At 40.5% G+C, this 26,725-nt stretch overlaps 1 protein-coding gene across 11 annotated transcripts; it reads right to left on the reverse strand.

Annotated features, from left to right (window-relative positions):
- Window positions 1-705: 705 nt before the first annotated feature.
- Window positions 706-26,725, reverse strand: LOC311128283 (oxysterols receptor LXR-alpha-like). 11 transcript variants are annotated; one of them, XM_084160350.1, is made up of 11 exons: window positions 26,490-26,725; window positions 18,097-18,173; window positions 14,180-14,262; window positions 12,062-12,301; window positions 8,583-8,849; window positions 8,058-8,266; window positions 7,483-7,662; window positions 7,096-7,195; window positions 6,225-6,353; window positions 3,984-4,078; window positions 706-3,708 (listed from the first exon to the last, which is right to left on the reverse strand). In XM_084160350.1, exons 3-11 carry the CDS (start codon window positions 14,220-14,222, stop codon window positions 3,562-3,564), a joined length of 1,410 nt encoding a protein of 469 aa, XP_084016476.1. In that variant the 5' UTR covers window positions 14,223-14,262; window positions 18,097-18,173; window positions 26,490-26,725; the 3' UTR covers window positions 706-3,561. The 11 variants fall into 11 exon arrangements, with proteins under 11 accessions (XP_084016476.1, XP_084016475.1, XP_084016472.1 ...); XM_084160349.1 differs by having other exon boundaries at window positions 18,097-18,326; XM_084160346.1 differs by having other exon boundaries at window positions 18,097-18,326; window positions 26,467-26,725.

Raw genomic sequence — 26,725 nt, forward strand, 5'->3', positions numbered from 1 at the left:
GGACATTCCTGCAGTCAGCATGCCAATTGCACGCTCCCTCAAAACTTGAGACATCTGTGGCATTGTGTTGTGACAAAACTGCACATTTTAGTGGCCTTTTGTCCCCAGCACAAGGTGCACCTGTGTAATGATCATGCTATTTAATCAGCTTCTTGATTTGCTACACCGGTCAGGTGGATGGATTATCTTGGCAAAGGAGAAATGGTCAAGAACAGGGATGAAAACAAATTTGTGCACAACGAGCTAAATAAGCTTTTTGTGCTTATGGAAAATTTTTGGGATTGTTTATTTCACCTCATGAAACATGGAAGCAACACTTTACATGTTGCATTTATATTTTTGTTCAGTATATTTGGGAGCTGTCACTAAGTATATAATTTAAATGACAAGAAAATAATAGACCCCGAAAGGACTAGAACTATAATTGCATGAAGCCTGCTGTGTAATACAGTAAATACTTGTCAATTCAGTAAAATGCCAAGGTAGCGTTTCCAACTTTCCCAAATTCATTCTGTATTTTACAAGCTCTTCTGATAAAAATTAAATAATAGAGCAGTCCACAGTTCTGTGGCTATTTGACCACAGAACACCCAACAAATAAGTGTGGGTAAACAAATTCCCAATACCTGTTTACTGGCCATGATACATTTAACTAGTGTTGAAATAAAAAGATACAAATAAAAAAAGCAGCATATTGAAAAAAACTAGGAGAGAATTACACCATTTATTGATGTTGTATAAGCTTAACTCAAATCACTTTGAAATTGTAATAAAACAAATCGGGAAAATTAGTGGTTTTGTTTCAGTTCGGACACAAATATATAATCTGGCAATAGGCTACAATATTTTTGTCAGGTTTTAATTTATACATATAAAGCAGAATATACAAGGTCTTAAAGTGTTTAAAAAAATAATCAAATAAGTTTGCATTTCTATGTAAATACTGTTTACAGCTTCACCCTTTAAGATGTAGAGAAGGGAATTAAATGAGTTCTGCACACCAGACTGTTACAATCAACTTTCAGTTACCTACAGTATTAACAATCATTTCAAGGAACATTGTGTTTTCCAAACAACTGAAAACATAATTTAGACCTAAGACCTCATACCATTAATCGCATACCTTGTATTAATGCTTAGTTTTCTATTCATATTGAAAATACTGAAATAATGTAATTTTAATGCAGACAATCATTCGCTGGTATGAGTTACATATTGAAGGGAAAAATAGAAAAAAACTGGGATTGTATAGTTTAGCCATTTGGGTCTCAAGAGTAATTGAAAATAGATGGCTCCACACACGCATGCCCAGGGAAGAGCAAACCCTTTGAATAGTGTAGAAGAACCATATTCGGGTTGAGTCAGCTCCATCAAAGACAATCACAGTCTCAATATCAACCCAACTAAATAAAACAAATAGCCATAATAACCTGATGGTTGACATCGAACTACAAATAGGAGACCGCCAACCCTAATATTACACATGATCGTATTTGTTACATAATTGCATTGCTTTTCTTCTCTTAACTGAAAGCTCCATCTAGTAATTGTTCCATATAGCGTACTCCCTTGTCTCTGTGCTACTTTGACATATTGTGCAACTGTTATGATAATCTCCCCATTTTGTCTTGAAGAGTCCTCAACTCTCCTCTCTATTTCACACTGATTTGAGTTGTAAAGTGGGGTCAGGAATGGACAAAACTGTCTGTCAATCAGAAATAAAAAAAGCACTTTCCTTCTCTAATTCCTTCTGAACGTTTGTTTAATAAAAGTGCCACATTAGCGAAGTCATCATCATACAAAGGACTGTGATAGAAACAGCATCATGAAAAAAAGATTAACAGAGCTTAGTCGAGTGAAATCTTAATGGCCTTATCATTACTAATCAGAAATGGGTAATACTATTATAACATTCACAAATAAACATTAAACCATTTATAAATAGTGTAATACTATTGAGTATTTCATTATTATTATTTGTAAACATTCATAGATGTATATAAGCAGTTATAAACATTTACAATGGTTTATTCATGAAAGTTGTTAAAGTGTAACCCAGAAATGTTACCGTTGAAGTACTGCAGTGCCCGCACAAGGAGCGCAATTTTACTTATTTTGCTATTCCAACGATTGTGGGATGCAAAGCACATTTTAGACGTTTAGATGAAGATGCCACTCAGATATCTGGAATCATGCTGATTTGGGGGAGGGGGGGGGACAGTACATATGACTAGACCAGGGATGGGCAACTGGTAGGCCCACGGACTAGTTTCAGTCGGGGTCTCAACTTACTGTTGAGAGTTAGAATAATAGAATACACTAGGTGCAATTTGGGGGGGGATTGTGGGTACGCAGACCCACGAGCCACTGCATGATGAGTTCTGTTTTTCTGTGCCTCCACCCGCATCAAAGTTGCCCATCCCTGGCCTAAGCTTACTACTCCCTAGTGTAGCGTTGAAGTTGTTCCAGTGTAGAAGAGCTCAGCTTGTCTGTCATATATCCAGTGATGCTTAAAAAAAAAAAATGCTTGCTTGTGCGTTAGTGAGTGTTGATTGTACAGTCGTTTTGTATGGATGTCTTCACTTGTGGGCATACTATATATATATATATATTTTGTCATCTTAATATATACTTTGTACATGTAAATCAATGTTTGAGTGCATTTACAAATGGTTGGTGGGGGCCCTGCGCTTGAAAGTGGTGGACTACGCATCTCTATACCAACACTTCCAATCACTTTACCTTAAACAATTCAGAATTGCTTTCCTATTACTTCCCCGAGAGGAGAACAAATAAAATGGCTGACTACTAAACTGCTCTATCGCAACAATATCAAGCAGGTGACCTACCATTCTAACATACATCTGGACAGTGGACACCAATAAGACACATTTCTTAACATTGGGCAGCAGTTAGGATACCTCTGTATCCTATCCCATTGCAACACAGGGCTATAACATGTATTTTTCTCTTAATTTTCACTATGGGGTTATCATCCATGATGTGGATCTGAGAGGAGGGTGCCATTGCCAAAACCTTCTCGAAGCTTCATGGCAATTGTCGTTATAGATAGGCCTATCACGAGACTGACTATCAACAGATATCAATAGATTTAATGGTCAACACTGGCTAGCAAGTCTGAGCCAAACTGACCATGGCAGCACAATCTCACCACAAGCCCGTCTCACCTTTAAGACAACGGAATGGGCGAGGGAGAGAAACCAGGTATGCACAATCCTCAACCCATAGAAATAGAATTACCAATTATATTCCATTTCTATGCCCCAACATCCCCCATGAGATTAGTGTCCCAGTCTGCAGGACAGAGGGCCATCACTATCCTGCCAAACTGCACAGAAGATATAGAAAAAAAATGAAAAAAGTTCCTCCAATCTGGCAACCAATCTGTAGGTTTGATCCGCCGTGTTTGGGTAGCCTGGGAGGCTTCACTTCATTCTCAAGTCTTTTTTTCGACACTCGAAAGACGGCCCTAATGTTTCTGTCCATCCCAGTACGCAGGTTTGCAAAGCGCGGCAGAGTTCCGCGAGGGCGTCGGCGGAGTCACTCGTGGACATCCCAGATTTCAGAGAGCAGCGGCGGGAGCTTCTTGTCCTGGAGGCGCAGGGCGAAGACCTGCTCAGAGTGGACGCTGCTGAGGGTGCGGAGGCTGACCAGCTTCATGAGCATGCGTGGAAACATCAGGTGATCCTAGAAGGAAGAGAGAGGTTAATTTAACCCCGCTCATCATTTAGGGTTGGGGGACCATTACATTTTGTATTTTTAAACCTAACATTTTCCTTTTACTTTCAATTATGATTTTCCCACCCATGACCTGAATTTCAATACATTTCCTGTACTGACTGGAATTGAAAATGGAATTCAACTCAACACGGACTAAAGTGTGTATGTGACAACCGAAACATCCTCAAAACCTACACATGGCGGCTTGTGCAAGTTAAATCATATATAACTAGGGCACTCACGTTTGGTCTCTTTATCATGATGTAAGAACGTAGTGCGTCCACGTACGGCTGCTGCAGTCGCTCCACCAGTTCATGGTCTTGCACATTGGGCCGGTCTGGGGAACATACAAAAACAGCTTAACGTTTTATACTCAATACAATAGAATGCATTTATCTGTTGAATGTTACTTCCTACATATGGGCAAGGTCTCTGTAGTACCCAGATCAAGACGTTAATATTTTGATATCCCATAACTCTTTGCATAAATGCGGAAGAATTCTAAACAAAGGGACCAGCGAGGCGAGTGAAAATAACTTGGAGTGAATGGTAGCGGCACGGAAAGTTCACCAAAGTGGAAAATAAACATTCGTAGTGAATTCCTCAGCAAACACATGCAGTGCCTTCAGAAGGTATTCACACCCTTTTACTTTTTCCACATTTTGTTGTGTTACAGCCTGAATTTAAAATGGATTTCAATTTAGATTTATGTTTTGTGGAATTATGTTTTTCAAAATTCTTACAAATTAATTGAAAATGAAAAGCTGAAATGTCTTGTCAATAAGTATTCAACCCCTTTATGGCAAGCCTAAATAAGTTCAGGAGTAAAAATGTTTTGCTTAATTCACATAATAAGTTGCATGGTGTTTAACATGATTTTTTAATGACTACCTCGTCTCTGTACCACACACATACAGATACTATCTGTAAGGTCCCTCAGTCGAGCAGTGAATTTCAAACACAGATTCAACCACAAAGAATGGCACCTATTGGTAGATGGGTAAAAATTAAAAAGCAGACATTGAATATCCCTTTGAGCATGGTGAAGTTATTAATTACACTTTGGATGGTGTAGCAATATCCCCAGCCACTACAAAGATACAGGCGTCCTTCTTAACTCAGTTGCCGGAGGGGAAGGAAACCGCTCAGGGAATTCACCATGAGGCCAATGGGGTCTTGTTTTATTTTAGCGTTTAAATTTTTTTTTTAACCAATTTTTCTCCCCAATTTCATGATATCCAAATTGGTAGTTAGTCTTGTCCCATCGCTGCAACTCCCGTACGGACTCGGGAGAGGCGAAGGTCGAGAGCCATGTGTCCTCTGAAACACGACCCTGCCAAGCCGCACTGCTTCTTGACACACTGCTCACTTAACCCACTGCTCACTTAACCCGGTAGCCAGCTGCACCAAATTTGGCAAAGAAATGAACTTTTTATCCTGAATACAAAGTTATGTTTGGGGCAAATACAACACAACACATCACTGAGTACCACTCTTCATATTTTCAAGCATGGTGATGCCTGCATCATGTTATGGGTATGCTCGTCATCGGCAAGGGAGTTTTTTTAGGATAAAAAGAAACCGAGCTAAGCATAGGCAAAATCCTAGAAGAAAACCTGGTTCAGTCTGCTTTCCAACAGACACTGGATGACAAATACACCTTTCAGCAGGACAATAACCTAAAACACAAGGCCAAATATACACTGGAGTTTCTTACCAATATGACTGAATATTCCTGAGTGGCCTAGTTACAGTTTTGACTTAAATAGGCTTGAAAATCTATGGCAAAACTTGAAAATGGCTGTCTAGCCATGATCAACCACCAACTTGACAGAGCTTGAATAATTTTAAAAAGAATGTGCAAATATTGTACAATCCAGGTGTGCAAAGCTCTTACAGACTTACCCAGAAACACTCACAGCTGTAATCGCTGCCGAAGGTGATTCTAACATATATTGACTCAGGAGTGTGAATCCTTATGTAAATATTTTAAATTTTTCAATAAATGTGCAACAATTTCAATAAACTTGTTTTCACTTTGTCATTATGTGGGTATTATGTGTAGATGGGTGAGAAAAATAATCTATTCAGTCCATTCTGAATTCAGGCTGTAACAACATTTGAAATAGGTCAAAGGGTATGAATACTTTCTGAAGGCATATCATTAACTTTTTTACTGTCATTCTATTTATTAAGAAGTTTTTCAAAACATCTACAGCCACCGTTTCACTTAATTTCCTGACCCCGGTCATATTCTCACTGCAAACCCTGTAGAATCTTTAAAACAGCGCTGTTCTCATGAAATGGTTTGTTTTTTGGAAGCTTCCGCATATGATTACTAGAAATCGATATTGCAAAGACAATATTAAATATCAGTATCGGCCCAGAATATCCACGTCAATGAATCCCTAATGATTACGTCGATGTCCAGACCTTTGTAATAAAGGGACCTTGCATATGGGCTCTGTTCCACACTAGCATACCACTTGACCTCTGACCTGCAGAGAAGATGTTGATGGCGATGAGCAGAGCGTACTCCGCCTCGTCCAGGTGCAGGTCGTTCATGCCCTTGGAGAACTCAAAGATGGGGTTGATAAACTCCAACTGCAGCCCTGAGGGGGATGAGAGAGAAGGAGAGGGAGAGGGAAATACAGACCGAGATGGATACAAATATGGGTTAAAGGTAAGAGGTCAATGTCTCTACAGAGTATGGCAGGGGTTCCCAACCTAGGGGTTGCGCCAAAGTTTCCTGGAGGGGGCGCAGGACCTTCCTTGATTTGAGGAGTAAAAAAATATATATGTAAAATGTCAGAGGAAGACACGACTGATGCACATGGTGATATCTTTGGTTTGTCTCCATGACATTCAGAAGCTGAGCTACGACCTTCTAAAGTCGAGTCAAAGAAATTGAAGTAATCTTATGTGTGTGACTGTCGCTTTCAATTGATCTATTCACTTTTTGTAAAAGAGAACATGTATAATTATATTGAGTGTTCATATAAATTATAATAATAAAACATTTGGTAGCGGAATAACATTTGGTGTAATCGGGTAGACTTAATTTTCCTTATCCATTATTATTTTTATTAATAATAATAATAATAATAATATCATCATCAAATAGCCTACCTAAAAGATGTCATGAATCTTGTTAAACTACATAGAATTGCAGGAAATGTGCTTCAAAACAACATAATGTATGTTAAAAAGGGGGCCCTGAGGAAAAAAGGTTGGGAGCCCCTGGAGTGCGGAAACAGAACAAGAGGGAGTTGAAGGCGAGTAGCTTGTTTTTGACTGATTGCAGCTTGAATGTGGATCATGAACATCTCAGACAAACAAAAGATGATATTGTACCTGCTTTGGCAAAATCCTCCTTGTTATAACTGAAGTCCTTCAGGAACGTGATGCTCTCAATGGCAGGGTTATATCGCCGCGATGTCTCCAGCAGCATGATCTGCAGAAAAACAAGGCACATCTCAGTGACATCCTGCAAAGTAGATAATCTACTTGACATATTGAGACATGTGTTCCTGAAAACCAACATAATGATACCTAATGATATAGAGCCAGATGATTCCCCCCCTCCCAGTGGTCTTGACTATAAGTGTATATATTTTTTTTTAATAGGCGAAAGACAACATCAAGCCGGCATTTGTTATTACTGTAGTTACCACTTTAACAAACCTGTATGAGAATATGAGGGGAAAGAAGGTAAACGGTGAGGAGAAAACGATGACTCACCTCAATAGTTGAGGTCTTCAGCAGGGCAATCTGGTCCTCTCTGGTGAGCTCCAGGAAGCCAGGCAGCTGCTTGGCAAAGTCTACTATCTCCTGGACCGACATGATGGCCAGCTCGGTGAAGTGGGCAAAGCGCTGCTGTCTCACCTCCCTGTTCTGAGGGTCCTGACTCTGGGGCCACGGCTAGAAATTAAATGGAGACAAAGACATCAATAGATTAATTAATGAACAAATTATTCAATTCATCAATAAAAAAATAAAAACACCTAATGCAATGCAGAGATTTCACCATGTACTCAGAGCTGCTAAACTACCAAAAATTATCTGGATGACAAACAGTTCATTTGGCCAAAATTCAACAGTAACAATATTTTGTGCAGTATTCTTGGCTAACATGTCTTTGAACATGCACAATTTTTACAAAACCCCTCCACAATGCAGAAATGTTGTATTCCACCTCCATATCAAGATGACGATTTCATACCCATCCTTACATTAGTGCAACTGTCAATAAATCCAAACTGTTTAAGATATCTAAACATGGCATATATGTTAGTAGGGTTGGGACATTCAGAGACAATCACCGTGACTTTGGGCCGGTCGATGAACGAGCGCTTGTTGCACTGCTTCTGCATGGACACCAGCTTCTCGATCATCTCCAGCTGCTCGGGCGCCAGCGGGACCACCTCCGGCACCAGGGTGGGGGTCACCACGGCAGACGTGCGCGCATTCTCTTCCTCGTTCTTCTTCATCTTCTTCCCTCGGATCTGCTCCTCTGAGAGAACACCTGGGAACGCCGGGAACACAATCAGCACAGTAATGAAAAGTTGGAAAAAGACAGATACTCCCATAGTTTGGGAGGTCAATTTAAATTATGTACGTCAGCTTTTTAGAGATCTTGCCAAGCCATCTCCAATCAGTATCTCTACATTTAAAATGTGTGTATCTTTTACTGATTTTTAGCACAACCCCTACATTTCCCGACAGATCTAAGGAAAAGGTCCAAAAAAGCACAGGTACTTTTGAAGATAAAGGTGTATATAAAAAAAAAACAAGATGGCTGCCACAGGGAACTGTAGCTCAACCATAAAGAGACAACTCACATTGCTCCAGCATGCCCGCCTCACGGCATTTGCGCAGCCGGCACTGCTGGCACTTGCGGCGCATGTACATATCCATCTCACAGCGGCCGTTGTTCTTGCACGAGTACTGGGCGCTCTTTATGACACTGCGGCGGAAGAAGCCCTTGCAGCCCTCGCAGCTCAGCACGTTGTAGTGGAAGCCCGAAGCCTTGTCCCCGCACACGCTGCACACCTCGTTCCCCAGCATCTTGGGGGCTGGACCCTTCTTCCTCTTCACCGGCTTGCCCTCTGTGGAAATATATAAAATGTATGTACTGGCAATATATGATATGCAAATATCAGAGAAAACAGTAACAAGATTCAACAACAGACATAAACTGAACAGGTTCCACAGACATGTGACTAACATAAATTGAATAATGTGTCCCTGAACAAAGGGGGGGGGGGGGCACCAGCTGCATTAAGTACTGCAGTGCATCTCCTCCTCTTGGACTGCACCAGATTTGCCAGTTCTTGATGTGAGATGTTACCCCACTCTTCTACCAAGGCACCTGCAAGTTCCCGGACATTTCTGGGGGGAATGGCCCTAGCCCTCACCCTCCGATCCAACAGGTCCCAGACGTGATCAATGGGATTGAGATCTGGGCTCTTCGCTGGCCATGGCAGAACACTGACATTCCTGTCTTGCAGGAAATCACGCACAGAACGAGCAGTATGGCTGGTGGCATTGTCATGCTGGAGGGTCATGTCAGGATAAGCCTGCAGGAAGGGTACCACATGAGGGAGGAGGATGTCTTCCCTGTAACGCACAGCGTTGAGATTGCCTGCAATGACAACAAGCTCAGTCCGATGATGCTGTGACACACCGCCCCAGACCATGACGGACCCTCCACCTCGATCCAGAGTACAGGCCTCGGTGTAATGCTCATTCCTTCGACGATAAACGCAAATCCGACCATTACCCCTGGTGAGACAAAACCGCGACTCATCAGTGAAGACCACTTTTTGCCAGTCCTGTCTGGTCCAGCGATGGTAGGTTTGTGCCCATAGGCGACGTTGTTGCCGGTGATGTCTGGTGAGGACCTGCCTTACAACAGGCCTACAAGCCCTCAGTCCAGCCTCTCTCAGCCTATTGCGGACAGTCTGATGGAGGGATTGTGCGTTCCTGGTGTAACTCGGGCAGTTGTTGTTGCCATCCTGTACCTGTCCCGCCGGTGTGATGTTCGGATGTACCGATCCTGTGCAGGTGTCTCCCTGTAGCGCTGTCTTAGGCGTCTCACAGTACGGACATTTCAATTTATTGCCCTGGCCACATCTGCAGTCCTCATGCCTCCTTGCAGCATGCCTAAAGCACGTTCACGCAGATGAGCAGGGACCCCGGGCATCTTTCTTTTGGTGTTTTTCAGAGTCAGTAGAAAGGCCTCTTTAGTGTCCTAAGTTTTCATAATTGTGACCTTAATTGCCTACTACAGTGGGGAAAAAAAGTATTTAGTCAGCCACCAATTGTGCAAGTTCTCCCACTTAAAAAGAGGAGAGAGGCCTGTAATTTTCATCATAGGTACACGTCAACTATGACAGACAAAATGAGGAAAAAAAATCCAGAAAATCACATTGTAGGATTTTTAATGAATTTATTTGCAAATTATGGTGGAAAATAAGTATTTGGTCAATAACAAAAGTTTCTCAATCCTTTGTTATATACCCTTTGTTGGCAATGACACAGGTCAAACGTTTTCTGTAAGTCTTCACAAGGTTTTCACACACTGTTGCTGGTATTTTGGCCCATTCCTCCATGCAGATCTCCTCTAGAGCAGTGATGTTTTGGGGCTGTCGCTGGGCAACACAGACTTTCAACTCCCTCCAAAGATTTTCTATGGGGTTGAGATCTGGAGACTGGCGAGGCCACTCCAGGACCTTGAAATGCTTCTTACGAAGCCACTCCTTCGTTGCCCGGGTGGTGTGTTTGGGATCATTGTCATGCTGAAAGACCCAGCCACGTTTCATCTTCAATGCCCTTGCTGATGGAAGGAGGTTTTCACTCAAAATCTCAGGATACATGGCCCCATTCATTATTTCCTTTACACGGATCACTCGTCCTGGTCCCTTTGCAGAAAAACAGCCCCAAAGCATGATGTTTCCACCCCCATGCTTCACAGTAGGTATGGTGTTCTTTGGATGCAACTCAGCATTCTTTGTCCTCCAAACACGACGAGTTGAGTTTTTACCAAAAAGTTATATTTTGGTTTCATCTGACCATATGACATTCTCCCAATCCTCTTCTGGATCATCCAAATGCACTCTAGCAAACTTCAGACGGGCCTGGACATGTACTGGCTTAAGCAGGGGGACACGTCTGGCACTGCAGGATTTGAGTCCCTGGCGGCGTAGTGTGTTACTGATGGTAGGCTTTGTTACTTTGGTCCCAGCTCTCTGCAGGTCATTCACTAGGTCCCCCCGTGTGGTTCTGGGATTTTTGCTCACCGTTCTTGTGATCATTTTGACCCCACGGGGTGAGATCTTGCGTGGAGCCCCAGATCGAGGGAGATTATCAGTGGTCTTGTATGTCTTCCATTTCCTAATAATTGCTCCCACAGTTGATTTCTTCAAACCAAGCTGCTTACCTATTGCAGATTCAGTCTTCCCAGCCTGGTGCAGGTCTACAATTTTGATTCTGGTGTCCTTTGGCAGCTCTTTGGTCTTGGCCATTGTGGAGTTTGGAGTGTGACTGTTTGAGGTTGTGGACAGGTGTCTTTTATACTGATAACAAGTTCAAACAGGTGCCATTAATACAGGTAACGAGTGGAGGACAGAGGAGCCTCTTAAAGAAGAAGTTACAGGTCTGTGAGAGCCAGAAATCTTGCTTGTTTGTAGGTGACCAAATACTTATTTTCCACCATAATTTGCAAATAAATTCATAAAAAATCCTACAATGTGATTTTCTGGAAAAAAAATTCTCAATTTGTCTGTCATAGTTGACGTGTACCTATGATGAAAATTACAGGCCTCTCTCATCTTTTTAAGTGGGAGAACTTGCACAATTGGTGGCTGACTAAATACTTTTTTCCCCCACTGTATCTGTAAGCTGTTAGTGTCTTAACGACCGTTCCACAGGTGCATGTTCATTAATTGTTTCTGGTTCATTGAACAAGCATGGGAAACAGTGTTTAAACCCTTTACAATGAAAATCTGTGAAGTTATTTGGATTTTTACGAATCATCTTTGAAAGACAGGGTCATGAAAAAGGGACATTTCTTTTTCTGCTGAGTTTATATGGAACTATCTGGGAAAATATAGGCATGAACACTAAAATATATAAGATGAGACTCTTTGTCGAAAATAAACAACGGAATAGCCTGACGCTTGGACCAGTCTGACTGGTTTGATGACATCACTGAACACACAGATGCCAGGTCTCCCTCACAAAATAGGTCTCTTGACCTCAATGGAACTTTCTGGATAAATAAAGGTTAAATCAATCTGAAATACAAAAACATGCGCACCTGTGTTGGCAGGCATGTCGCCGGCGGAGTCGGCCTTGATGTCGCTGGGCTCCATGGGCAGCGGGCTGCTCTTCTCAGCTAGTGAGGAAGGCCCTTTCTGGGGGGGGCTGGAAAACCCTGCATGGTGGGGCGGTTCCAGGGGGAGGAGGTTGCCCTCATGCTTCATTTCTGCACTGCTGCGGTCGTTACCACTGCCGAGGCAGTCCAGCTGCAGCTCTGGGGCCCCGTCGAACACCTCACCTGCGATACAGAAACACACATTGTAGGGTGTCCAATCAAAAATGGATATTTTGACCAATGGGTAAAATAATATGTTCATTGTGTAGATCAGTGGTTCTCAACTGGTTTTGCCTCAGGACTACAATTTAACCAGGTTGTCTCAGTCATGACCCAATACTCACATCAGAAAAAATATTTGCCAAAATACAATCTGGAATCTATTTTTTTTATGCTATATTGATATTAAATGTAGCAATTATATGACAAGGGAACAACCTTCCCACCTCTTTCATTGTCAATAATAAAATTGCCCATATTCTTGATGAATGTTAATAAACTCACTGGTTTGAGACCACAAAAATCTACCAAATATAGCACTGCTAATAGCTCTATATTGAAAATACTGTGATTGAAAAATTGTTCAGAGATTAAAAATTAAAACATTTACATTTAAATGTGTCATTCATCTTATCCAGAGCGATTTACAGTAGTGAGTTAATAAATTTTCATACTTTCTTTTCTAATGTAAATTCATTATTCTACATACCTGGTTTAAGTCGTTTAAGTTCAGACTGGAGTATTATTTTATTTTACCCGCGACCCCATCAAAACCTCCAGTTGAGAATCGCTGGTGTAGATAATCCTCTAAGAAAATAAAATCATGTCCCTATCATAATCTGTTCAAAATGTACTCAAGTTGGGCACAAACCCCGACAGCTAGGCTGGATTCTGTGCAAGAATTAAGGCTACTGGCTACCTGACAGGCTCACTTTCCTGTTGAACGTGTTATCTTTCTTCTCAATTCCACAGGACATAAAACAATATAGCGGTAAGATGGATATCAATTTTGAGGCATGTCATGTAGTATTTTCATATTTTAGTATACGCTTTTCATATTAATTCAAAATTCCTGTTATTTTTCAAATATTTCTTAGAAAAACACACATGTCTGAAATGTCAACCGAGCACTGAGCGTATACCAAGCTTTTTATTTTCAAATCCTTTTACATTTAATTCTGCTCGTGTCATGCCAATTTAGCTTTTTGCGACCCACGGAAACAACTTTGAACACAACCACAAAATGTTAAATCCTTAAAAGTTGTTACGGGAAACCTGCACAGCTATGTCAACAGAGCCCGGTGCTTATTATCGGATGTATTACGTTACGAAATCTGACTTTTTGGATATTATGTTAAAATGTATTTTATAACACAAGAAAACATTTCGCCCACTATGGTCAGAATGGGTAGACAACCTACACATTGAGACGTTAGACCACTTCACTGTCACTTGCTGTGGCTTTACTTTTGAAATCATACATGGCCACATCACCTTTCACATAGGACACTCAGTTCTAATATTAAAGTCACAAGATTGTGAGACGTTCACTTTTAGGCCTAAATGTGCCCTGACTACATGCAACAATTCCACCTGAAAACAGTCCTAAATGTCAATGATATAGGCCTATCTGTAGTAGTAAAGGAATACAATTATAATTTTTTAACACAACTTGAAGCTATGAAGTAGTTGTTTTACTGTGGATCGGCTGGTAACGCTATGTTCTGCAACGGATGGGTTTTGGATTATGACAAGGTAAGAAAGTAATAATACTAAGCTATTTCATTTCTTGAAACATTTAATATTTTCAATACATGACTAAGCCAGTTCAAGTTCTTAAATCTGTATTCTTAGAAAAATGTATCTAAAATTGTCGCTTAAATTATTGAACTCTGTAGTGTATTATGTGGCGTGACCTACAATGTCAGTGCTCCCAATCAGTGTAATGACAAGTGGGGTGGACTGAGACCCCAGTTGATGAATGGGAGTTAATGTCAATCCACATCAACAGTACAAGGACAAGTACCCAGTCAGATCATGACTAAAACATGGGGCTCTTACCATGACCAACATCTGTGATATCAGTCGCAGACAGTGTGGACATCTTCTGCACAGCAGCTTGTCATTACGAAATCAATTTGCACCTGGGGGTAATAAAATAATAATATAACTATAATATGAGAGCCAGTAGAGCATACTTGAAATAAAGGAAAATGTCATAAAGAAGTGAAAAAGTAGAAAGCGTGCGAGATCAAGTGCGCCTATACGTGTGGTCTCAATTAAATAGCCTGTAGACTAGGCTATATGGGCGGAGAAGCACAGTGCACTTGTCTTTAACTTCCTAAATATGATAGGCTATAGTTTAGACTCCAACACCGACTGGAAATACATTTTACTCTGCTTGAAAATCATCCAGTTCACATTTTAGTCATTTAAGCAGATGCTATTATCAAAGGCTCAGAGAGGTTCACCTTGTAGGCTCTGGGATTTGAACCAGCAACTTTTCAGTTACTGTCCCAACTCTAACCGCTAGGCTACCTGCCACCACCAGTTATGCAAAACGTAGCTCAAGTCAAGTAAGTGTCCACTCTCCTATATTTCGCCCCAACTCCACTCTCTTTCAAACTATATCTACCCTACTGGCTGATATAGCCCAATAATACCGCTAGTCTAATATAAAAATGGGCCACGTAAGAATCTCTGGTATTTTAACCTAATATATCTATGGCTATTTTTGCTTAATTTAAATTTTGACTAGGGTGGCAAAATTGCTGGGACCGGGGCGGCAAACCGAGCTGCGTCACATACACCAACAAAAAAATGAATTGCGGTCGGGTTTTCACCCTTTATTCGGTACAGGCTTCCTTCTTTTCACGCGGTCATTTAGGTTAGTATTGTGGTGTAAGTACAATGCTGTCGATCAGTTTTCTCCTATCGCAGCCATTAAACTCTGTAATGTTTAAAGTCACCATTGGCCTCGTGGTGAAATCCCTGAGCGGTTTCCTTCCTCTCCAGTGGTGTAAAGTACTTAAGTAAAAATACTTTAAAGTACTACTTAAGTCATTTTGGGGGCATCTGTACTTTACTATTTATATTTGTTAACTTTTACTTCACTACATTCCTAAAGAAAATAATGTACTTTTTACTCTATACATTTTCCCTGACACCCAAAAGTACTCTTCACATTTTGAATGCTTAGCAAGACAGAAAAATGGTCTAATTCACACTTATCAAGAGAACATCCCTGGTCATCCCTACTGCCTCTGATCTGACTGACTCACTAAACACATGCTTCATTTGTAAATTATGTCTGAGTGTTGGAGCGTGCCCCTGGCTATCCGTATTTTATTTATTTTTTTACTAGAAAATGGTGCCGTCTAGTTTGCTTACTAAGGAATTTGAAATGATTTATACTTTTACTTTTGATACTTAAGTATATTTAAAATCAAATACTTTAAGACTTTTACTCAAGTAGTATTTTACTGGTTGACTCACTTTTACTTGAGTAATTTTCTATTAAAAGGTATCTTTACTTTTACTCAAGTATGACAATTGGGTACTTTTTCCACCACTGTTCCTCTCCGACATCTGAGTTAGGAAGTATCTTTATAGTGACAGGGTGTATTGATATACCATCCAAAGTGGAATTAATAACTTCACCATGCTCAAAGGGATATTCTTACATTTTTACCCATCTACCAATAGGTACCCTCCATTGTGAGGCATTAGAAAACCTTCCTGGTCTTTGTGGTTGAAATTCACTGCTCGACTGAAGGACCTTATAGACAATTGTATGTCTTTAAAAAATCATAGCACACAGAGTGAGTCCATGCGACTTAATATAACAAAAGAGTTGAATACTGGACTCAAGACATTTCAGCTTTTCATTTATTTGTAAGAATGTCTAAAAACATAATTCCACATTATGGGTTATTGGGTGTAGGCCAGTGACAAACTCTCAACTTAATCCATTTTAAATTCAGGCTGTAACAACATTTGGAAAAGGTCTAGGGGTATGAATACCTTCTGAAGGCACTGTAGTTGAAATTGTCGGCCCGTCCCCTGGCATTAATTTCCATGTCCACAAACGTTTTTTTGGTCCTTAAATTAGCCTTAATTTGGCCCAAACCTAGACGTCCATTAATTGGTTCAGATTTGGTCCGGTCCAAATCTGAACCAATCATGGACGTCTAGGTTTCAAAAGTTTGGACAGTACAGTAAGAGTATAGTACAGTTAAGAAAAGTAGAGTACTTCACAGTACTACAATACTTTCCTTTACGATAGAGTATAGTTCAGAACAGTACAGTAGAATAGAGTGGAGTAGAGTTTAGTACACAGTAGATCACAATAGAGTTGAGCAGGGGTCGCGTTAGAGTTCAGAAATCTACATTTTGAAACACAGACCTTCAAAACAAATATGCGTTTTAAACCATTTCACCTGCATTTATATTGAAAGTCAATGTTTTTCTGCTTCAATAGAGTGATCAGGGGCGTGCAACTATAGTTTTCCTTCACAGAAAATACATTAGTGCAACACATTCGGCAGAAAATAGCTTCATTTTCATCAGAAGACAACAGAAGTGCAACGCTATTTATAGCAGCCACACAAGTAAATGAGCTTACAATGAAAAAGCAAGGTATTTTTTGCAAAAACTATGCATTGTCTTCAGATTTCTAATGTTTATCATAGAAAGAATGTAGCCAGCTACATTAACAAATGTTTTGCTTGAAGTTAATCTTGCATATTCCCGGAGAAAAGTAGGCTACACTGAGAAAAGTAGCTACACATCATTCAGAGTGTTGTCTGCTGATATAATGCCCATTTGTGAATCCTCATCCGAGTGGAGAAGTGCAACTTTAATACAAAATTAGTGCTTACAATATGTAGCATTTTAGATCTGCCTTTACAAAATCCAGCAAGATATTTCCTATGCGGTAAGAGAAATTGTGTGAAAAATGCATTAACGTGACCCGTTGAGTACACAATAATGTACTGTACTATACTTTACTGTACTTGACTATACTCTGAGCTATAGTGTGCTGTACTTTGATGTCCAAACTTCTGCAATAGACGTCTATGATTGGTTCAGATTTGGTCCGGTCCAAAACAACCAAATTTGGTCTTGTTTGGTGGCGGAGTTTAGAATAATAACCAAATCTGATGTATTGAATTGTCCATGTGGTCTATATTAAAGGGCAGTTACTTTAATATAACAGGCTTTAAAATATCAAAGGGATGTGAAATGTACTCTGTGGAACGATTGATTGATACCCATTGATTCTTGAAGAACATAACTTATAAATGCCTCATGAGCTTAGTTCAACTGTCCCCATCAGGACCCCAAATAAGCTTGCTTTACTCCAATGTTTGTAAACAACGTAAGTGTAAACAAACCGTATTTTTTTGGGGGGGGGGGAACAATAGTTACTTATCAGGATATTATTTGAGATATATCGGATAATTCTGACAATATTATTTTTCCACTAGTTGGCTGTACCTGCAACAAAACGCCAGTATATTTCCTACATCAGCTTTGTTAAAACGTGATCAACTAAGAAAACAGCAGGGCGGCAGGTGGCCTAGATTAAGAGCGTTGGGCAAGTAACCGAAAGGTCGCTGGTTTGAATCCCCGAGCAGATAAGGTCCAAAATCTGTCTATGTGCCCTTGAACAAGGCACTTAACCCTAATTGCTCCAGTAAATCGCTCTGGATAAGAGCGTCTGCTAAATTACTATAATGTAAAACACTTTTAGCTGATTGCCGTCTGCCCCATCTTCAGGTATTGACATTGATTCAACTAAACCATTTTGGCAAATGTAGGAATAATAAAACATTTACTAAATTAAACAGGCTTACTTAGCATAGACCTGTTATTCGTTTGAGCGGCACAAGTGTATTGCATGTCAGTAACTTGTCAGTGTGTTTAGGAGATTGACCAGCGAGACAGTTGAACTGGGCATCTGGGGTTCAACATACCTTTGAAGTAATGTCTTGTTATGATCTATCCATCTTGTCCATGTGAGACTGAAACCTCATTCAATGTGGCTGCTACCCTGACATTGACAGACAAACAGCTTTAAGGACAGGCCTGTTTGTGTTCCACTCAAAAGAAAAATACTCAATCCCTCTGTCCTCGGTCTCGTGGAAGTTTTACGACTCAATAATATCTTGAGAGAGAGAAGCAAACCCTTCTGCTAGCAAATATCCTGTGGGAGACAGAGAGAAAGAGAGAGGGAGGAAAGGGAGGGAGGCAGGCAGGGTCAAAACGGGAACACAGGCGAGGTAACTATCGGTCATTTGCATGGCTCTGAAATCCCCATAGGGCCTTGTGCTGCTCAAGTCTTTTCCTCTTGGAGTGTGTGTCTAACCAGCCACTTCTCACAACACACAACAAAAGGGGCCTTCTCAAAGTCTACAACATAAAGTAGGCTAGGTAACAGAGAACTAACAAATCACAAGTTAAGGTGTAACAGTACACTATTTGTACCGAACCATTCGGTACGGGGACCTCAGGTCTGTCCACACTGTGAACCCGAATTAATACAGAACAAAAAGATGTACAAAATTAAAACACTAGTAGGCCTATAGGCTATGCCTCCAGTAAATCTGGTGAAAATAAAAAAATTCAGGCTATTCCGTTAAAACAACACACGTTGTAATAACAATTCTACTCTTAATTGGCGCATTTGAAACTGTGCTTTTGTGAGGCGCAGCAAGGAACTAGTTTAAATCTCCAGTTTGGGAATATTAGGTCTTCCCAGATTACAACAGCGATGGACAGAGTGGATAAAAGGTTAACAGTATGTTGCCACGCTCAATGAGAATAGCCTATGCAGCTGACAACTCAAATATGTTGACACATTTCAGGGCTCTACAGTGCGACCATTTTACTCACATTTCAAGTCAATAAAAATGTTCAATGGTCTACCAGCTAAATTGCAGTGGTCTAAATGGATAGGTCAAGGAGTATACCTGGCGCTGACGAAGATGGCGGCCTCGTGACTAGCTCTACAAGCATTTCGCTACACCCTGCTAAACACGTGTATGTGACAAATAAAATTTGATTTATATTTCTATAATTGAAATGACACCCACCTTGAATTCAAGAGCATGTCTCAACCAATGGCAGGCACAACACAAAAACCTCAGATGTAAAGTAGAGTCTAAGCTTCAACATAAGTGAATATATTTACGCGTTTTTAGATCATTGAAAAATTTCAATTTGAACAATTATAAGCAGGTTTCAGAGATGAGCATGCATGTTTCAGTAATGAGTGTTGCATAGTTTGCCATTGAAAAACTGTACTGAGCTCTACTAGAGATTCAGCAACCCAATAAACTGTGTCATGACTTGCATAATACTAAAATCCCTGATCTTAACGCAATTTACTAAAACATCCCTTATTTTAGCATAGGTACTGTAATTCTGTTTATGTATTTTCAAAAGTGACTTTAAAAAACTATTTCTCCAAGCTCTTAACAGAAGGGTAATATTGGTGTATTAGTAAGTGGATGTGTGTGGTTCTAAGGTATTTTAAATGTATTTCTAAATTGAATGTGTTCCTATGGGCAAATGGCATAACATGATATGCCTATAAAGTATCTAAATATGCAGGATATGGACCAAAAACTGTCTTGGTATATCAAACAGTATAGGTAAGTGCTAAAACAGGTACAAATGTCAAAATGGGAGAAATACTCCTTTAAGTTGCGGCGTTGCTCTTTGCTGAAACAAACTCCAGATTGTGGCTTTAGGTAAATTAAAATGGGGTTTATACACCCATATTTCTTGACAACCCCTACTTAAATAAAATAACTAAAGTTTTGCACAAAAATATTAATACATAAAAAATAAATAAAGATACAATAGGTGTAAGCAGTGTCCCTAGTAAATAGTTAAAAGTTAACAGCACAGCACACCCATTGACTGTACATTATAATTATCTTATTATCATTACCGAAATTAAAGTTCTCATTACCAAAACGGACCTAAAAATTATGTAGTAATGAGACATTTGTGTTTGGGTAATGAAAGGCCCTTAGCTCAATCTACAAGTAATAGGAGACCGGCATTATGAGTAAGCAAACAATTGACCACATCACTAAAGTTTCATGCCTCCATGTTGGTAAGGTGCTTCTAAGTTTTTCCCCAATTTGAGCTTTTTAGTCATTTCGGTAATGGTCAAGTGTCGTAAAGTTTTTTTTTGTTTGTTTTTTTACGATATCCTCATTTTGAAGGCATATAATTGAAGAAATTAAATGAATTTGTGCTCAACTAAAGGACTACTCTTCTGGATGATGCATCATTGGTGAATAAAAATGTATATAAAAGTAAGTTTCTACAGGAACTTCTAAAAGTGTTATGTTAATGAGAAACATGTCTACAGTGTTCACGTCATAAATATTATAGTTTCATTTAAACTTCAACTAGTATACAATTATGATTTATGGCCAAACTACAGCAACAGTGTTTTATTCAAATAAAAGTTAGGTTTTTCTAAATTAACATTTTATAAAATGACCTGAGAATTTAATACAGACGCACTTTGGTAATGAGACTTTGGGGTGAAATTTAAAAAAATTTTTATAATAAAGACACTGTGCCATAAACTAGACATCTTAGTTTTCATTTACATTAGTCATTTAGCAGACGCTCTTATCCAGAGCGACTTACAGTTAGTGAGTGCATACATTTTCATACTGGCCCCCCGTGAGAATCGAACCCACACCCCTGGCGTTGCAAGCGCCATGCTCTACCAACAAGAGAATGATAGTTGACTGTTGCAGATGCATCATGGTTTTCTAACTCAATTTGCTATGCCATGGTTAAAGCTGGTTTCATGAGAATCACCCAGTTGTTCAAAATTCTTGAAGAACCACAGCTATGCTAGATGCCGCATGAGCTTAGTACAACCGTCTTACCATGATAACTAGGGCTAGGAATTGCCAGGGACCTAACGTTATGATATTAACAAGAACCGTCGGTGCCGATGCGATATGTATTGCTATTCTCACAATTCTAGATGCATTGTGATTAGATACTACGATTTAATGTTCCAAACATATTGCTCACTATATGTCTGCTGCTGAGAGACCGAGCATGAGAAAATTCATTTAGATCAGTCATGGAAGTAAAAGTCCTGAAAACATGTTGGCTCACCGTTTAAAAAGATGGAGAACAAGCTATAGGATGAAAAATACGAGAGTTTTGACGCAAGTACAGCCGACTAGCGCTAGCTAACGTTACCTAGCAAAAACTAAAAACACATTTTTACAACTCGATTCTTGGGAGTCAAATTATCAATATAATATTGTCCAAAATAATAGTGATATGTAACTATCTATTTTTTTTCCCCCATCACTATTGACAACCCCAAATAAATAGGCTTTAGTTGTTTTACTCCATTGTTTGTAAACAAGCTTCAAAATAAATTTAAAACTAGCTTTTTGATATCATGGAGTGTCAGTCGTATCCATAGCACCATCTATGAATGTGAGAGAGATTAGGCCTACATTTCTCCAGGCCCATTTCTAAGTTATGGCAAAACAAGTGGCTGGGCTGCCGTTTCGATGAAAAACTAAGGAAGGATTGTTCCTTTAAAATACTTTTTGCCTATTCAAATGTACTGGTCAATGTACTGTGTCCTAGGCTAACAATAATTTCCACTTTAGAGGACAGGAAAGCTGCAGCTGGTTTGAAAGCTTGAGTTGACTGGGTGAATGAGGATCTTTGGGCTGTGGGCCACTGACCTAAAGTAACCTCACTCCCTCGCTCATTCCAAGTCCAATGTTCTGTAGAGCTTATCAGGTACCTTTGTCCAGGGAATGGGTGCCACTGTTCTCAAAGACTGGTGGAATTTAAATCATAGGAGGCATTCACAATAAATACATAAAATTTAAAGGGGATATCTGCGTTTTCTACATCAATTTTTTTACTTTTAAATTCATGATATACACCCATTGATTCCTGAAGAGGCCTAATTCAAAAACCTTACTTAAAAATATAATTTTGGTCATAAATAGATTTCATGAATTTCTTTCCATGGCTAGAGGGACATTCAGGAAATTAGGAATATGCCCTTTAACCTATTTTGTTCTGTACTGGGCGGCAGGTAGCTTAGTGGGTAAGAGCGTTGTGCCAGTAACCGAAAGGTCGCTGGTTCTAATCCCCGAGCAGACTAGGTGAAAAATCTGTCGATGTGCCCTTAAGCAAGGCACTTAACCCTAATTGCTCCTGTAAGTCGCTCTGGATAAGAGCGTCTGCTAAATGACTAAAATGTAAATGTAAATGTCATGAGAGCTATAGGGAAGGATCCCCTCATTTGTAAACATAGAATTGTTACTCAACAATGGTGAAGATACCATACAAAGCTTTAAGAAAAAAACAAATGTTGCTTATGCCCAAGTTTCAGTACCTCCTTTGATGGTGAGCATGCATGTGAGAATTTGTGTGTGTACGTACAATCTCACAGTGAAAGGCAGCAGAAGACTGAGTTCCATCACAGTAGAACATCTTGTGCCAGTAAGCAAATTGGGTGTCAATTGATTTTTCTCCTGAATGTCACAACATCAGCGGATGTAACTCTACTGGTTAAGCAAAAAGTCTTCCATACTCAGCACCAAAAACAGTGTGTGAAATGAAGATACAGTAACATTAGCAGATTGACCATCCAGAATCACACTTCAGGGAATTGTGGGTGCAGTACTAGTATGAGTTCTAGTCATTCTATTTCTATGAGTTTGGCCTCTATTGACACACTAAGGAAAGAAAAGTCACCTCAAACTAATTTCCCACACACAGGTAGAATTGGACATGGACACAATTACTAGCTATGCTATCTAGTAACGGGCTAATGTGATGCTCCATTAGTCATTACAGGATAGGTACTGTTTGGCATAACACCGCACATTTTTACCAACCACAACGATGCCATCTTCATTCGAGTTGGCCAAACATGTACAGTGCATTTGGAAAATATTCAGACTCCTTCCCTTTTCCCACTTTGTTACATTACAGCCTTATTCTAAAACAGATTTTTTTTTTTAAAGCAATCTACACATAATGATAATGATTTGGAAAGGCACACACCTGTCTATATAAGGTCCCACAGTTGACAGTGCATGTCAGAGCAAAAATCAAGCCATAAGGTTGAAGGAATTGTCCGTAGAGCTCTGAGACAGGATTGTGTCGAGGCACCAAAACATTTCTGCAGCATTGAAGGTCCCCAAGAACACAGTGGCCTCCATCATTCTTAAATGGAAGAAGTTTGGAACCACCAAGACTCTTCCTAGAGGTGGCCGCCCGGCCAAACTGAGCAACCGGGGAAGAAGTGCCTTGGTCAGGGAAGTGACCAAGAACCCGATGGTCACTGACAGAGCTCCAGAGTTCCTCTGTGGAGATGGCAGAACCTTCCAGAAGGACAACCATCTCTGCAGCACTCCACCAATCAGGCCTTTATGGTAGAGTGGCCAGACGGAAGCCACTCCTCAGTAAAAGGCACATGACAGCCCGCTTGGAGTTTGCCAAAAGGCACGTAAAGGACTCTAAGATCATGAGAAACAAGATTCTCTGGTCTGATGAAACCAAGATTTAACTCTTTGGCCTTTCTCCCGAGTGGCGCAGTGGTCTAAGGTACTGCATTGCAGTGCTAGCTGTGCCACTAGAGATCCTGGTTCGAATCCAGGCTCTGTCGTAGCCGGCCGCGACCGGGAGACCCATGGGGCGGCGCACAATTGGCCCAGCGTCGTCCAGGGTAGGGGAGGGAATGGCCGGCAGGGATGTAGCTCAGTAGAGCATGGCGTTTGCAACGCCAGGGTTGTGGGTTCGATTCCCACAGGGGGCCAGTATAAAAAAGAATGTATGCACTCACTAACTGTAAGTCGCTCTGGATAAGAGCGTCTGCTAAATGACTTAAATGTCAAATGTAAATGAATGCCAAGCGTCACGTCTGGAGGAAACCTAGCATCATACTGTGGGGATGTTTTTCAGTGGCAGGGACTGGGAGACTAGTCAGGATTGAGGGAAAGATGAACGGAGCAAAGTACAGAGAGATCGTTGATGAAAATCTGCTCAGGACCTCAGACTGGGGGCGAAGGTTCACCTTCCAACAGGACAACGACCCTAAACACACAGCCAAGACAACACAGGAGTGGCTTCGGGACAAGTCTCAATGTCCTTGAGTGGCCCAGCCAGAGCCCGGACTTGAACCCGATCTAACATCTCTGGAGAGACCTGAAAATAGCTGTGCAGCGACGCTTCCCATCCAACCTGACAGAGATTGAGAGAATCTGCAGAGAAGAATGGGAGAAACTCCCCAAAGCTTCATACTCAAGAAGACTCAAGGCTGTAATCGCTGCCAAAGGTGCTTCAACAAAGTACTGAGCAAAGGGTCTGAATACTTAAAATGTGATCCTTTTTTTTTTTTTTTTTTTATCCATTTGCAACATTTTCTAAAAAACCTGTTTTGATTTGTCATTATGGGGTATTGTGTGTAGATTGATGAGGGGGGGGGGGGGAAATGTAATCCATTTTAGAATAAGGCTGTAACTTCAATTGTGGAAAAAGTCAAGGGGTCTGAATACTTTTCTAAAATCTCAGTGTCCATTTGCAGGTTATTGGTTTGAATTTAGAAAATGCTCCGTTATTTTAAAAAATCTGTTTTCCTTCATGAAGTAATCCAACAATGTGTACGCCACCATCTTGTCTTTTCAAATATTCTCACATGATCGAGACAGGTGAGTGTCATAATGACATACTGCACTTTGGGGTGGACCCACTGGAGTGTATGGTTGATGAAACAGTGAAGCATGTGTTGATGTATTGTTCTAAGTACCGGTATGTGGAAGAGAGGGAAAGATTGACGTGTAGGGTTATTGAGGTTGGACAGGGATGGAAGGGATTTGGGGAATGGGGGAGGCTTTGTTAGAAGTTAGTAGGGCTCTTATTTTCTTAGTAATACAGGATTAGATAAGAGGGTTTAGTTTCTCTTAATGTTTCTTTATTCATTTAGTCTGTAAACTGTGATTGACTACACACTCAAGTACAGTAGGTGGCGGCATGCACCTCTAACATTTGTTTGCGGACCACCATAATCTTATAGAAGAAGGGGTGGACACCTGTCTCAATCAACGAGAGAAAATGTGAAATAGACAAGATGGCAGCGTACACATTGTTGGATTACTTCATGGAGCAAAATATTTATTTTAATAACAGAGCATTTTCTAAATTCAAACGAACCACCTGCAACTAGACAGACATTTTAGAAGATACATGTTTGGCCGAATCGAGAACGAAGATAGTGTCGCCAAGTTAAGGTTGATAGAAAATTCTCTGTGCTACGCCAAACAGTACCTATCCTGTAACGGCTAATGGAACATCACAACATTGTTAGGCCGTTACAATCTGCTAGCTATGTATCACAATCACATTGAACAGCCATGATCAAAAACACACCTAATGTCATAAGTAAAAATTCTGAGGAGTCTGAGTTGAGCACGGGCTTCATTAGTCACCATCATCTTGAGTTCCAATTTAGCACGGGGCTGCAGGGTAGACCAGCGGTTAAGAGCATTGGGCCAGAGATTCGAAAGATTGCTTGTTTGAATCCCTGAGCCGACTAGGTGAAAAATCAGCCAATGTGCCCTTGAGCAAGGCACTTAACCCCAATTGCTCCTGTAAATCGCTCTGGATAAGATTGTCTACTAAAATGTACATATATAATTGTGCCTAGTTAGTTAACTTGTTACGTGACAACACTGTCACTGTCCAGCTATTTAAGTTATGTTGCAATCTTATCTATGGCAAGATCCCAACTTGTTATTTCGCAATCAAGTCATCATGGCCATTGGGGTAGCTAACTGCTAGCAAACTAGATAGTTTTCTGATGACATCACTGATGTTGACATTAGTTAGCTAGCTTACTACGTAGCGTTATCTAGGTAACTACTAACGTAGTAGCTAGCTAAATTGTTAGCAAGTTGTTTAACGCAACAAGCTAGGCACATAACTTTATAAACACTTCACATTTTAGCTGTTAGGCATCGCTTTAGCTATGGTCTTCTGTGCCTCGTAAGCCGTTTTTCTATAGCTAGTTAACGTTAATTAGAAAAGAGCTAACTAGCTAACGTTAGCTCTACCTGTAAACTTATACAGGCAGGCTTAGCACGCTAACGTTAGCTAAGGCTCAAGGGCTAACTCTGGCTGGTGGTGGATTCTAGCTGCCAGGTTCGTCAGCTAGCTATTCCAGTAGACAGAAGAAGAAAAAGACAACTGTATAATGTCCAAACTGGCATCTCAAGAAGACAAACTATCCCACGCAACACAAAAAGTCAGATTTGATGGCTTGCCTGAGTTTGTAACCGATAGTTACCCCGTTTCGTAGCGACTAGCCAGACAGAGCCCACGAAGTCCTCCTGCTGCACGGTCGGTGTAGTCAATCATGTGACTTGAGCAGGAAAAGGTAGAGCTAGGCCTAAATAAATTTCAGCCGAAGCCACAAAGATTTGTCAGTGTTAACATACATAGCTAGACACAACTAAAAGGGATACATTATTGCAAAAGCCACATATTTAACTGCACCACCCCCGGCCTTGTCCAAAACTGATC

Source organism: Coregonus lavaretus (genome assembly GCF_964263955.1).
Source record: "Coregonus lavaretus genome assembly, chromosome: 4".
Classification (NCBI taxonomy): domain Eukaryota; kingdom Metazoa; phylum Chordata; class Actinopteri; order Salmoniformes; family Salmonidae; genus Coregonus; species Coregonus lavaretus.

Bases quoted from the DNA above. Each gene is read 5' to 3' on its own strand.
- LOC311128283 (XM_084160352.1), bottom strand. From the start codon at position 14,222: ATGTCCACACTGTCTGCGACTGATATCACAGATGTTGGTCATG. The intron at 7,663-8,057 runs GTCTCTGAATGT...TTTAATTTCTAG, and splicing joins GGCCCAAAGTCACGGTGATT to CCGTGGCCCCAGAGTCAGGA. The intron at 6,354-7,095 runs GTACAATATCAT...CATCCCCCTCAG, and splicing joins GGAGGATTTTGCCAAAGCAG to GGCTGCAGTTGGAGTTTATC.